This window comes from Scyliorhinus torazame, chromosome 1 (assembly GCF_047496885.1).
Source record: "Scyliorhinus torazame isolate Kashiwa2021f chromosome 1, sScyTor2.1, whole genome shotgun sequence".
Lineage (NCBI taxonomy): Eukaryota > Metazoa > Chordata > Chondrichthyes > Carcharhiniformes > Scyliorhinidae > Scyliorhinus > Scyliorhinus torazame.
Window position 1 is genome coordinate 367,965,917 of NC_092707.1, and position 13,444 is coordinate 367,979,360.

General features: G+C 45.9%; 1 protein-coding gene across 2 annotated transcripts in view; it reads left to right on the top strand.

Moving 5' to 3' along the window:
- The first annotated feature begins 678 nt into the window (after positions 1-678).
- Positions 679-13,444, top strand: part of LOC140426504 (CAP-Gly domain-containing linker protein 4) — a 628,408-nt gene continuing 615,642 nt past the window's right edge. The window contains exons 1-2 of one of the 2 annotated variants that reach the window (XM_072511376.1): positions 679-807; positions 10,306-10,455. In XM_072511376.1, coding sequence (XP_072367477.1) covers positions 795-807; positions 10,306-10,455 — 163 coding nt within the window. In that variant the 5' untranslated portion in view covers positions 679-794. The remainder of the gene's footprint in view (positions 808-10,305; positions 10,456-13,444) is intronic. The other variant, XM_072511367.1, reaches the window with a different exon arrangement.

Here is a 13,444-nt window from a genome sequence, read left to right on the forward strand (position 1 = left end):
AGCAAGGAATGTGTTCAAAATTTGAGCTGCAATTGAACTTTGTTGCAGATATTTGCAGTATTAATATTTCACATGTAATGTCTACTCCTTAACCTGACTATCTGTGATTCAAATCTATATCGACTGACGGATTTGATTGCAATTTCGACCCCTGCCAGGCAAGGTCTTAGACTTTTATTTGCCTTATTTAAACCTGACAACACCAGGTTAAAGTCCAACAGGTTTGTTTCGATGTCACTAGCTTTCGGAGCGCAGGAAGGAGCAGCGCTCCGAAAGCTAGTGACATCGAAACAAACCTGTTGGACTTTAACCTGGTGTTGTAAGACTTCGTACTGTGCTCACCCCAGTCCAACGCCGGCATCTCCACATCTTATTTAAACCTCACAGTGAGTACAAGATGTGTTTGTAGCTTTAACTGTAAAGTGGCAAAAATTGTGCCCCCATCAAGCTTGGGTTGAACAATGTTATATTACTGGCCAGTGACAGTTAACTGGACATCAAAGTAATCTGAGCAGTGTTGAAGAGTGCATATGATCTGGAAATGCATTGAGTACTTGGAAGGATATTCAGCACCTGAAATAGCTGCCAGGCTATTTAAAGACTATCAACTCATGAATCCTCTGTGGTAACACAGTGATAGTTTGTTGTACTAGTTCAGGCAGTAGTCTCTCGCAGTTTTCACATTGGGTCAAAGAACATTGATTTACCTGACTGCTTTCCTTTATCAAAAATCCAGTGTTAACAACAAGTGACAGTACTGTTCCAACTTTGCGAGTTAAAACAATTATTTCAAAATGATACAAACTGGTAAGTATTATGTCTTTATTTTGAGTTTGAGACTGCTATCTTCAATTTGAAGGAAACTGCCAAGTACCTGTACTAATCTTGACAAAAAATTTATTCTGAATGGAAATCTTAAATCTACTTAATGTTCCAATAAAACTTTTTTTAAATGTTTGAAATACTAACACCTATTGAGATAAACATGGCGTTCGATGAGTGAAAATGTTTTGCCTAGTCAAGTGAATAAAGATAGTTAGACCAAGGGTCAAAATTATTTTATTTATTTGTTTAATATACCATTTATACGGTGCAAATATTTGTAGAAATATACCTATTGATATAAACTCCTTTCTTTGTGTTTCTTTCTGTTAGTCTCCTCTGTTGACTGTGTATATATAATGCAGATTTGTATTCTATGTTTGAATTCTTCCAATTAAGTTTCTACCCCTGCCACATAACTGAAAGGATCCTAACTAAAATGACAAATTATATTCTAAGAAATGAAGTGCAGTATTTATTCAAAATTTCAGTTCTGGACAAAAATATCAGTCCAAACCCAGACTATTGGGAAAGTCATTAAAAGATGATTCAATTAATAACATTTCATCATGTTATTGTAGTACCAGTTTCATTTTATTTAATTCCTTATTTGGGGAATTTAAATGTTTAGTTCCTGGAAGAAAATGGCAGGTATAGCACTTGAGGAATCGTTTTGAGCAATATATAGAGATACAAAAAAATAGCATCACCCAGTGGACAGAGTATGGAGTTATAGGCTGGAATTCTCCGGCCTGTCAGCAGCACATTTGGTTTCAGATTCCAGCATCTGCAGTAATTTGCTTTTATTTAAGCAGCGCATCCCTGCCGCAGGTTTCGTGGTGGCATGCAATGGCTTCAATGGGAATTCCCATTGACAGCGGCAGGACCAAATAACCTCCGCCGCCAGTGAATGGCGCACTGTCTACTGCTGCCATGAAATACTTGGCTGGGAGGCCAGAGTTTCGCCCATAGGGTGATGATTTTACCTCGGTGGTTTCGATTTTAAATATGGACATAGGAAATTATAATCTAGACAAAATATAGTGGAGAAGTGAGATGAAAGGAATGACAGCAGAAAGTAGGATTTGGTAGACAGGAAATGCAAACGGACATGCCAGGGGTGGGGGGGGGGGGGGGTTCTAAATTCTATAGGTGTTAACAATGTACTTTGTGACTGTGAAGCATGACTAACCTGCACCATTTGATTGTAACGCAGGTATCACATAACTTGGTGTGTTGCCGACTGTTTCAAATGATTTCTGCATCTGGACAGTGCTAACTGTACTGTTGATTGGCAGGACACCGCGCAAGGGGCCAACATTATGATTGGCCAGCATCAGTTAAAGTTAGCTTGTACTGCTTAAAACCAGTCTGCTCCTCTTAAAAGCGAGGGGAATTATGGAATGGATGCTGGCATTGTGGAGGAAGTGAATCTGACCTGCAATATATTGAATAATGATACAAAATGAGAGAGACTCCAGGATTTCCAGTGAGACCAGAGGCCTTGGTGGAGAAAGTGAAAAGTAGGAGAGATGTCCTGAATCTACAGGGGCTCTGAAAACCCACCAGACTCATGTTCAGAAGACAGTGAAAATATATTGCTGGAGAGATTATTGCCAAGAATCAAGCTCAAGAAGCTAAGAAACTCAATGATCTCACAGGAATAGTCAAAGTCAGTGAATGTATTTTCAATTGCCAGATTCAACCAAATGCACCCCTAATACCAGACACTGCCCAATTCACCACAAACCCCATCTTTCATCTACCAACCATCTTAGCATTCAGTATTAAATACATGACACTCATATGCTGCACTGCACCCTCACACAATAAGATCTGCTGCAAGCCTCACACCTATTTCCCACAGCATACACAGCCAGCTAGTCAACCAAGACAGCCATGTTAACCAGTCAGACTTCCCTCTCCCTTGCAAGACAATGCAGCACACAACTTGAGGCAGCAGGAGCTAAGGCATGCCTACATATCCTAACCACAATGGAAAAGTCGGTGCTGGGCATTATTGGGATGCCTGTTGCTAAAATATTTGGAGGGGCTGAAACTGTAGAAGGTGACAATATCCTTATACTTATTTCTCCACATAACGTTCCACCTCTCTCTCAACTCACAGTTTTTCCTGATTTTCAGATGGTGTCAGCGTGTACCTTTTTACCCTAATTTCTCCACACCACAACCGTACCCTTGTGCCATTCACCTTTCAGATAACCAAGAAGTACAGCGTCTCCAGGCAATGGAAGAACAGTAAGAAGGCAGTGATGATAAAGATGCACTGTCGCTAAATTTCACACTCGCAATCATCAGCTCAGATACTTATATTGCTTGTAATTTAGATGGTGGCATAGAGGCAGAATCTGCAAATGGTGAGATACCAGCACCAATAGGCTGCAAACATGGAGTGGTTAAGGATAGTACCAATTTGCTGGAGAGCAGGGTTGGAATGAGTTCTTCTGCAGAGGATTCAACAGTTTGATGATGCAGGCTACAGAAAAAAGCTAATGGTGATGCAAAACAAAATGCTTGCTGCATTGGGAAGCCTGCTGGAAAATCTGCAACCAATGTCAAAGAGCAAGGAGGAATCCAGCACCAACGTGGCACAAGGTTTTGTGCAGAGCTTCAAGCTCATCCTTTCCATCATGGAAGCGGTATCCAACTCCATCTGCAAATTTGTGGAATCAATCATGATGTTGAAGTCTGATGAAAAGTAAACAACCTGAAACATTGGCTGGGATTCTCCGATCTGAGTTTGCTCTGCCACTGCTACCAGCAAGAATGTAATATTTGGCACTCAGCCAAAACTCTAATCACTGCAACAGGACTGGAGAATTCCACTGGCATGAATGGACAGAGAATTCCGGCCATTAACTCTGTTTCTCTCCACAGTCGCTGCCTGACATGATGAGTGTTTTCAACATCTTTTGTCCTTATTTCGGATTTTCAGCATCTGTAGTATTTTCAATGGTGCAGCATCTGCTGGGCAACTGTCTCAGCCACTAGTGCAACCCAGCAGCTTTCATCAGAAGACTTGGACACAATTTTTCCACCGTGTTGCGCCCAGCGCCGATTCAGTTGTGCCGGGAGCATTGCGAGAGATGCCCAAAACATCCTCGCTGGGGGTGATCCAGATAACCAGGCACTGCTAGTGCATCATGGGCACTACCCTGGTGCCACGATGGCAGTGCCAGGGTGCCAGGTTGGCACTGCCAAGGGTTGGGGCCTGAGGGAGGCCATGCTCATGAAAAGGGGCTGAAGCGGGATATGAAGGGGGGGGGTTGTGAAGGTAAGGAATGAAGGGACATCATGAAGGTTGGGGGGTGAAGGAGGAAGGTCCTGCAAGGTGGGGGACTTAAAAGGGGCCCCTAAATGCGGGGACCCCTCAGAGACCCCAGAGTGGGGTATCTCACTTGGGAGGGAGGGGAGGGGGAGGGGGCGATGCCCGCAAGGATGGATGGGTGCAGGGCAGGGTCACTCTCATGTCTGGGGGATAGGGGATTGGACTTGCGCTATCTTTTATTGATGGCGGATGGTGGGCCATGTCTGTGGAGGGTCGCATTGCCCGTGGGTGGAAAGAACCCTCAAACCCACATTGAGATCAGGACGCCCCGATCTCTGTGGAGCTGGTCTGGCCGGTGAATTTAGTTGCCCACTGCAGAAACTCCCCAAGCCCCAAAAAATGACGAAGTGTTGTTGAATACAGGTCTGGATCTCACCCAAAAAACTGACTGGGAACACCATGCCCAACTCATCCAAATTATTATTTTTTGAGGGAATTGCACCTTTGAGTTCTGCAGTGGAAGCTCAGACGTGCATCATATAAGGTCAATTTGTTGTCATACATGCTCAGACTGCTGCTACCAAGACCCCGTGGATTACAGTAAGCAACAGTCCCTCAATCTGTCCTCCATCAGATTATTAGGATTGCTGACGTTCCAGCCAATGTAAGTGACAATGGCTTCATAGAGTAGGACTCTGCTGTCTTGTCTCATGAAGACAACATTCAGCCTCCCATTCCAGCCAGTCCGCCACTGCTCTTTCTGTTGCCTGTCAGTGAGCCAGACCATACAGAGATGTTGCAGTCTGCATCTGTGTCTTCTAGATCTGGAGCCACTCAATGTCGTCCTCTATGGCCATTTGTAGTCTACGACACTGATATTCAACAGCCTTCCATCAGCTATGCTGCAGTTATGAGGAGTGGGTAGAAAAGTTATAAAAATATATATTTTTATTCAGAAAGGTTTTTCATTATAACAAGGTAAAAAAAAAGCAATAACATACAGCCAACATAATTTCAAAGTAAACCCACCCAATCTAACCCCCTCATAAACAAATAAAACTGAACAAAAACCATACCCTCCCCACTAGCAACTGACGGTGACTAAATACCTGAAAAAGGAAATGAAAGCCTACCACTTCGAGTAGAACCCTTCCACTGACCCCCTCATTGTGTACTTGACCTTCTCAAGATACAAAAATCCTATTAGATCACTCAGCCAGGGTGAAGCACTGGGTGCCACCGGGGACCGCCACTGGAGCAGAACTCACCTCTAGGCTATCAACGAGCAGCAAAGAGTTCCACAGATTCACCACCCTCTGGTTGAAGAAATTCCTCTTTATCTCAGGTTTAAAGGATCGTTCCTTCAGTCTGAGGCTGAGGCCTTGGGTTCTAGTTTTCCTACTAGTGGACATATCCTCTCCACATTCACTCTATCTAGGCCTCTCAGTATCCTGTATGGTTCAATACATCCTTCTAAACTCCAACGAGTACAGATGAATACAGAATCATTGAACATATCCAGCAAAAGTACTATCAACTGACCCGCAACCTTTTCTAGAATTCGATAGGAAACCCATCTGGACCCAGAGCTTTACCTGACTGCATTACTCTGATACACTTCATAACCTCCTCCGGTCCCATCATTGACTCCAACTCCTCCCTTTTTCCATCACCGGGAAAGACAACCCATTCAAAAACTGCATCATTGGCATCTCTCCTCTGGAGTCTCTGATTTACATAGCTGTCGATAAACGGCCTCAAATGCCACATTAACTTTCTCTGGAGCATAACCAACCCACCACCTGAATCCCTTATCTGAACTATCTTCCAGGAGGCAGCCTACTGCCTCACCTGGTGCGCCAAAAGATGACTGGCCTTCTCCCCATATTTGTAAAATGTCCCCCTCGAGTGTCGTAGCTGGTTCATCGCCTTGCCTGTCGAGAGCAGCTCAAATTCCGTCTGCAATTTCTGCCTACCCACCAACAACTCTGCAATCGAGAACTGCCGGTCTCCCTCAAGGATGGAGTCCACCAGCCTCTGCCACTCCACCCTTCCATATTTATCTAATGCTAGGGCCCCTTCCATTACCTTGCAAGCGTCCCCAGAGACCGCCTGCACTGCTTCTTGAATTCTTCTACCAAGAAGCTTACCAGCATCTCGGCAGTCCATGGAGAGGCCAAAGTCACAGCCCGAGCCTCTGCCATTTTCTCCACCAATGAGGCTCGAGGAGCTTCTGAGTCCGACGACGATTCTTTGCCCATCTGCTCCCTGTTATACTTGTTGGGCATTACTTTTATGTGGGGACCTTATCCCATCGAACTACTTAAGCTGCATAATGATGGGTTTTAATTGAGTGGATAGAAAAGTGCTGGACCATTGTCAAGTGGGTTAATAAAAGTGCACGGGCTAGATTCTCCGATTTTGGGGCTATGTCCGTAGGATCCGTGGCATTTTACGTGGGTAAAATCGGCGAGATTCCAGCACTGATCCTCCGGCCGGTGAGGGGCTAGCAGTTGCGCCACGTAAAACACACGGCCTTCCCGATATAAATGGCTGGAGAATTGCCGGGTTTATGGCCGAGCATGCGCATGGGGACGACCTGCAGCAGTCGTGCAGTACAACTTGGCGCCGGCCGTGTGCAGACATGACCTGCCAAATAGTGCCGCCCTGGACACCCCCCCCCCCCCACCCCACCCAAGTGCCCCCAGCCCTCGCCAAAGCCCCTCCTGCCCAGCAACACGGCCCCCGCCCGGCTGTTGGCGGCACTGGACACAGTCCTCAGCTGCCACGCCGGGTTCCCGAACGCTGAGACCACATGTCAACCGCGCGATCGGGAACTCAGCCCATTGGGGGCGGAGCATGGGGGAGGGCCTTCAGGTAACGTCCTGAGGCTGACCCAACGGTGTGCGGTGTGCTCCTCGATGATGCCGTTTTGGAGGGGGCGGAGCATCTGAAAACATGCGGCGCCCCCAATTCCATTGTATAAAAGGATTCTTCACCCAATCGCCAATTTTGAAATCAGTGTCGGGGAACGGAGAATCCTGCCCCATAGATTTAAAATAATTGGCAAAAAACCTTGAGGGGATTTTTTTCAGTCACATAGATGTTGACATCTGGAATGCTCTACCTGAAAAGATGGTAGAAAACTCATTCCATAATTTTTTTTTAAGCAGAATTCGACAGGCACTCGAGGATGAAGAACTTTCAGGGTTATGAAAATGTGACACAGTGCTCCACTACAGGCCCAATAGTCAACTTTTAAGTTACTTTCAGCTGGATTTTACAGGGCGCTGAGTTCCCCACCTTTTAAAAAAATAAATTTAGAGTACCCAATTCATTTTCTTTTCCAATTAAGTGACAATTTAGTGTGGTCAATCCACCTACACTGCACATCTTTGGATTGTGGGGGTGAGACACACACAGACAAGGGGAGAATGTGCACCCCACCTCCTTTTTACCAAAATGTCAATCAGGAGCCATTAATTGACAATTTAAGGGCCTCAATAGACCCAAGGTCAAGTAGGCCACATGATGCCTTCACTGACCTGTGTACAATGGGAGGCAAGTCGGGGTTGAGGCTGGGAGGCGGTGGGCAGGCTATGCCCTGAATTTTATCAGCTCCCCCTTCTAATATGCCAGCAGTGAGGTGGAAAATCCAGTCCTGAGATTCGACCATTAGTCAACCGCTCTGTTGTTATTGTATCATATGACTACCAGGATGATAGATGGCAAATTAGATTGATCTTAGTTTTTTTCTCATTTAGAAAACCCGAGAAAATGAGTTCCATTGTCATGATCATGACGATCATTCTGGTTCAATACTTCACGGCTCAATATTTTTACATTACACATACCTTCCTGTTGTTTACTCATAACTTCTCTGGGACCAATATGCAACTGGGTTGCAATGTCCCCTTCTGCTTAAAAGCAAATTACTGCGGATGCTGGAATCTGAAACGAAAGAGAAAATGCTGGAAAATCTCAGCAAGTCTGGCAGCATCTGTAGGGAGAGAAAAGAGCTAATGTTTCGAGTCCGATGACTCTTTGTCAAAGCTGGTGGATAAGATTGCGGGGGGGGGGGGGGGGGGGAAATTAAATATATATTAAGAAAGAAAGAAATGGTAAAAGACAGTTAAAATGAAATGAAAACAAATGGGTCGAGGTGGGGTAGAGCTGATCATCTGAAGTTGTTGAATTCGATGTTCAGGCCGGAAAGCTGTAGCGTGCCTAACCGGAAGATGAGATGTTGGTCCTCCAGTTTACGTTGCGCTTCACTGGAACATTGCAGCAGGCCAAGAACAGACATGTGGGCATGGGAGCAGGGTCTTTTGTTAAAATGGCAAGCAACAGGAAGGTCAGGGTCCTGAATGCGCACAGACCGAAGATGCTCAGCAAAGCGATCACCCAGTCTGCGTTTGGTCTCTCCGATATAGAGGAGACCACATTGGGAGCAGCGAACGCAGTAGACCAAATTGGAAGAGATGCAAGTGAAGTGGAGCTTTGACAAAGAGTCATCGGACTCGAAACATTAGCTCTTTTCTCTCCCTACAGATGCTGCCAGACTTGCTGAGATTTTCCAGCATTTTCTCTTTCGGTCCTCTTCTGCTTGTTCTTTTACATTTTGTTCTTGCTTTTCCAACGCCCTACAGACACAACCAAAACACAGGTTTTTCTAGTGCAGCTAAATCATACTCTTCTTGAAATGAAATGAAAATCGCTTATTGTCACGATTAGGCTTCAAATGAAGTTACTGTGAAAAGCCCCTAGTCGCCACATTCCAGCGCCTGTTCGGGGCGGCTGGTACGGGAATTGAACCGTGCTGCTGGCCTGCCTTGGTCTGCTTTCAAAGCCAGCGATTTAGCCCTGTGCTAAACCAGCCCCTAAACTTTGGGGGTGAAGACAACTCGGATGGGGTAAAACTTTAAGGGGGATCTGATGGGCTCCAGGGCACCTGTTAATGAGGACTGTGTCCAGCGCTGCCATGCTGCTGCCCGGGGAGGCTTCGGCGAGGGCTGGGGGTGGCCCAGGGGTGGCGAGGGGGTATCCAGGGGGCCACTATCTGGCAGACCGTGTCTGCGCATGGCCAGCGCCATATTGTACGGCGCGACCGCTGCAGGTCGTCGCCGTGCACATGCGCGGCAACGAATCCGGCAATTCTCCAGGCATTTATATCAGGAAGGCCGTGCGTTTTACGTGTCAGCATTCGGTCTAGGAAACCAGCTTGGCATGCATCTCTTCTGACGCTGGTTAAATCCCAGCAGCAGCAGGATGAAGCCCTTGTGGCAATTGCCCATTTAAGGGCCTCAGTTGGCCCATTGGTGGGCAGGCTGCCTGACGCCATCCCCACCACTTGTATAATTGTGGACAGGACGCCTGCTGGATTTAATGAGCACACTCCATCCTCACCTTCAAAACCAAATCCACCCATATGACCACTCGAAGAATGCTGCAATTCTTGGGAATGTTTATTTTTTTATCTTCATGGATGGGAAATGGTGTATGATACAAGAAGGAATATAAATGTTGAGAAAATGGGAAGTCTGAAAGGGAAAAATTATCAGCAGGAAAATGTTTTGGAAGTATATGTTTTTTTATACTTACTTGGCCAATTCAACCTTTATTCAATTGGTTGTGCTGGATCCTTGTTTAACATTTTCTGTTCATGTATAAGCATTTTATAGCCTGTTGCGTTATAAGTACTGGTAGGAACAAGCAGAACTCCTTTAAATCAGTATAAAGAGGGGCAGTTTTGTCAGTTTCTGTATAAACTCACTGGGCCTTTGTGGAATTCCATCTTTCTATATCTCTGATGAGACTCTGCAGGTTACTACTTACTTCACTGGACAAAAAGCTGAAGCATGTTTCCCACACTCTGTGTATTAATGTGAAGCCCTTCACATGATTGATGCTAGTTGGAGCATTATATGACAGACACTAAGCCATATATGGAGCGATTAAGACAGATGACCAAAGCTTGGCCAAAGAGGTTTTAAAGGCGTGTCTTAAAGGAGGCAAGTGAGATGAACAAGGACTTGTTACTGAATTATTTTTCAAGATTGCAATGTAAGGGAAATTACAGAAATAAAAAGCATGAAATGAATGGTGTGAGTGACTGACAAGTCATCATGGGATCTCTTTTTAAAATAATTGAGCATAATATCACTGAAAGTATAAACTTGTGTTACCTTCTACAGGGGCTAACATTGAAATGACAAAAGAAGACCCTTTTGTTGAACCCTCTAATGATGAGGACTCTGTGAGTGGAAGTTATAGTACCGTATCCTCAGATTCTGAGAGGCCTGTTATCCATCCAGTAGTTTCAGCACCTATGCCGACAGATTGTGGTAAGTAATTTTTCAACAGCCAACTTTGTGAAACATTGAACTATTAATCATGTACTTCATTAACTAATTCAGTTTTTTCAATGGTGAATTATATATTTGATAAATTCACTAGTACATCGTTATTACCTTGAGGAGACAATGAACTTTTAAAAATAAATTTAAACCCAATGTTGTTTTTCTATATTTATTTAAATTTTTTTTTAAGAGTATCCAATTAATTTTTCCAATTAAGGGCCAATTTAGCGTGGCCAATCCACCTATCCTGCACATCTTTGGGTTGTGGGTGCGAAACCCACGCAAACAAGGGGAGAATGTGCAAACTCCACATGGACAGTGACCCAGAGCCGGGATCGAACCTGGGACCGCGGCGTTGTGAGGCAGCAGCGCTACCACTGCGCCACCGTGCTGCCCTAACTCAATGTTGTTAACTAAAATAGATATTCCACAAGCGTCCATGTTTTTTTTTTTTTAAATAATATTTTATTGAAAATTTTTGGTCAACCAACACAGTACATTGTGCATCTTTTACACAACATTGTAACAATACAGATAATAATGACCTTTTTAAATTTAAACAAAAACAACAACAAATAAATAAATATTAAATAACAAAAAAAATAAATAAATAAAAGCTAGCCCTAATTGGCAACTGCCTTGTCTCAGGCCACACCCCCCCCCCCCCCCCCCAAGTCCTGGGCCGCTGCTGCTGCCTTCTTTGTTCTCCCCTATCTATCTTTCCGCAAGATATTCGACGAACGGTTGCCACCGCCTAGTAAACCCTTGAGCCGACCCCCTTAGGACGAACTTAATCCGCTCCAACTTTATGAACCCCGCCATATCATTTATCCAGGTCTCCACCCCCGGGGGCTTGGCTTCTTTCCACATTAGCAATATTCTGCGCCGGGCTACTAGGGACGCAAAGGCCAAAACATCGGCCTCTTTCGCCTCCTGCACTCCCGGCTCTTGTGCAACCCCAAATATAGCCAACCCCCAGCTTGGTTCGACCCGGACTCCTACTACTTTCGAAAGCACCTTTGTCACCCCCATCCAAAACCCCTGTAGTGCCGGGCATGACCAAAACATATGGGTATGATTTGCTGGGCTTCTCGAGCACCTCGCACACCTATCCTCCACCCCAAAAAATTTACTGAGCCGTGTTCCAGTCATATGTGCCCTGTGTAATACCTTGAACTGAATCAGGCTTAGCCTGGCGCACGAGGACGACGAGTTTACCTTGTTTAGGGCATCTGCCCACATCCCCTCCTCAATCTCCTCCCCTAGCTCTTCTTCCCATTTCCCTTTTAGTTCGTCCATCATAGTCTCCCCTTCGTCTCTCATTTCCCTATATATATCCGACACCTTACCGTCCCCCACCCATTTCTTTGAGATGACTCTGTCCTGCACCTCTTGTGTCGGGAGCTGCGGGAATTCCCTCACCTGTTGCCTCGCAAAAGCCCTCAATTGCATGTACCTGAATGCATTCCCTTGGGGCAACCCATATTTCTCGGTCAGCGCTCCCAGACTCGCAAACTTCCCATCCACAAATAGATCTTTCAATTGCGTTATACCTGCTCTTTGCCACATTCCATATCCCCCATCCATTCCCCCCGGGGTAAACCTATGGTTGTTTCTTATCGGGGTCCCCCCCAGTGCTCCGGTCTTTCCCCTATGTCGTCTCCACTGTCCCCAAATCTTCAGTGTAGCTACCACCACCGGACTCGTGGTATAGTTCCTTGGTGAGAACGGCAATGGGGCTGTCACCATAGCCTGCAGGCTGGTCCCCCTACAGGACGCCCTCTCTAATCTCTTCCACGCCGCTCCTTCCTCCTCTCCCATCCACTTACTCACCATTGAAATATTAGCGGCCCAATAATACTCACTTAGGCTCGGTAGTGCCAGCCCCCCCCTATCCCCACTACGCTGTAAGAATCCCTTCCTCACTCTCGGAGTCTTCCCGGCCCAAACAAAACCCATGATACTCTTTTCTATCCTTTTGAAAAAAGCCTTCGTGATCACCACCGGGAGACACTGAAACACAAAGAGGAATCTCGGGAGGACCACCATCTTAACCGCCTGCACCCTCCCTGCCATTGACAATGCTACCATATCCCATCTCTTGAAATCTTCCTCCATCTGTTCCACCAACCGCGTCAAATTTAGCCTGTGCAATGTGCCCCAATTCTTAGCTATCTGGATCCCCAGGTAACAAAAGTCTCTTGTTACCTTCCTCAACGGTAGGTCTTCTATTTCCCTACTCTGCTCCCCTGGATGCACCACAAACAGCTCACTCTTCCCCATGTTCAATTTATACCCTGAAAAATCCCCAAACTCCCCAAGTATCCGCATTATTTCTGGCATCCCCTCCGCTGGATCCGCCACATATAGTAGCAGATCATCCGCATATAAAGATCCCTGGTGTTCTTCTCCTCCCCTCAGTATTCCCCTCCATCCCTTGGAACCTCTCAGCGCTATCGCCAGGGGCTCAATCGCCAGTGCAAACAGTAATGGGGACAGAGGACATCCCTGCCTTGTCCCTCTATGGAGCCGAAAATATGCCGATCCCCGTCCATTCGTGACCACACTCGCCACTGGGGCCCTATACAACAGCTGCACCCATCTAACAAACCCCTCTCCGAACCCAAATCTCCTCAACACCTCCCACAGATAATCCCACTCCACTCTATCAAATGCTTTCTCGGCATCCATCGCCACTACTATCTCCGTTTCACCCTCTGGTGGGGCCATCATCATTACCCCTAACAACCTCCGTATGTTCGTGTTCAGCTGTCTCCCCTTCACAAACCCAGTTTGGTCCCCATGAACCACCCCCGGGACCCATTCCTCTATTCTCATTGCCATTACCTTGGCCAAGACCTTGGCATCTACATTGAGGAGGGAGATTGGTCTGTAGGACCCGCATTGTAGCGGATCCTTTTCCTTCTTTAAAAGAAGCGATATCGTTGCTTCTGACATAGTCGGGGGCAGTTGT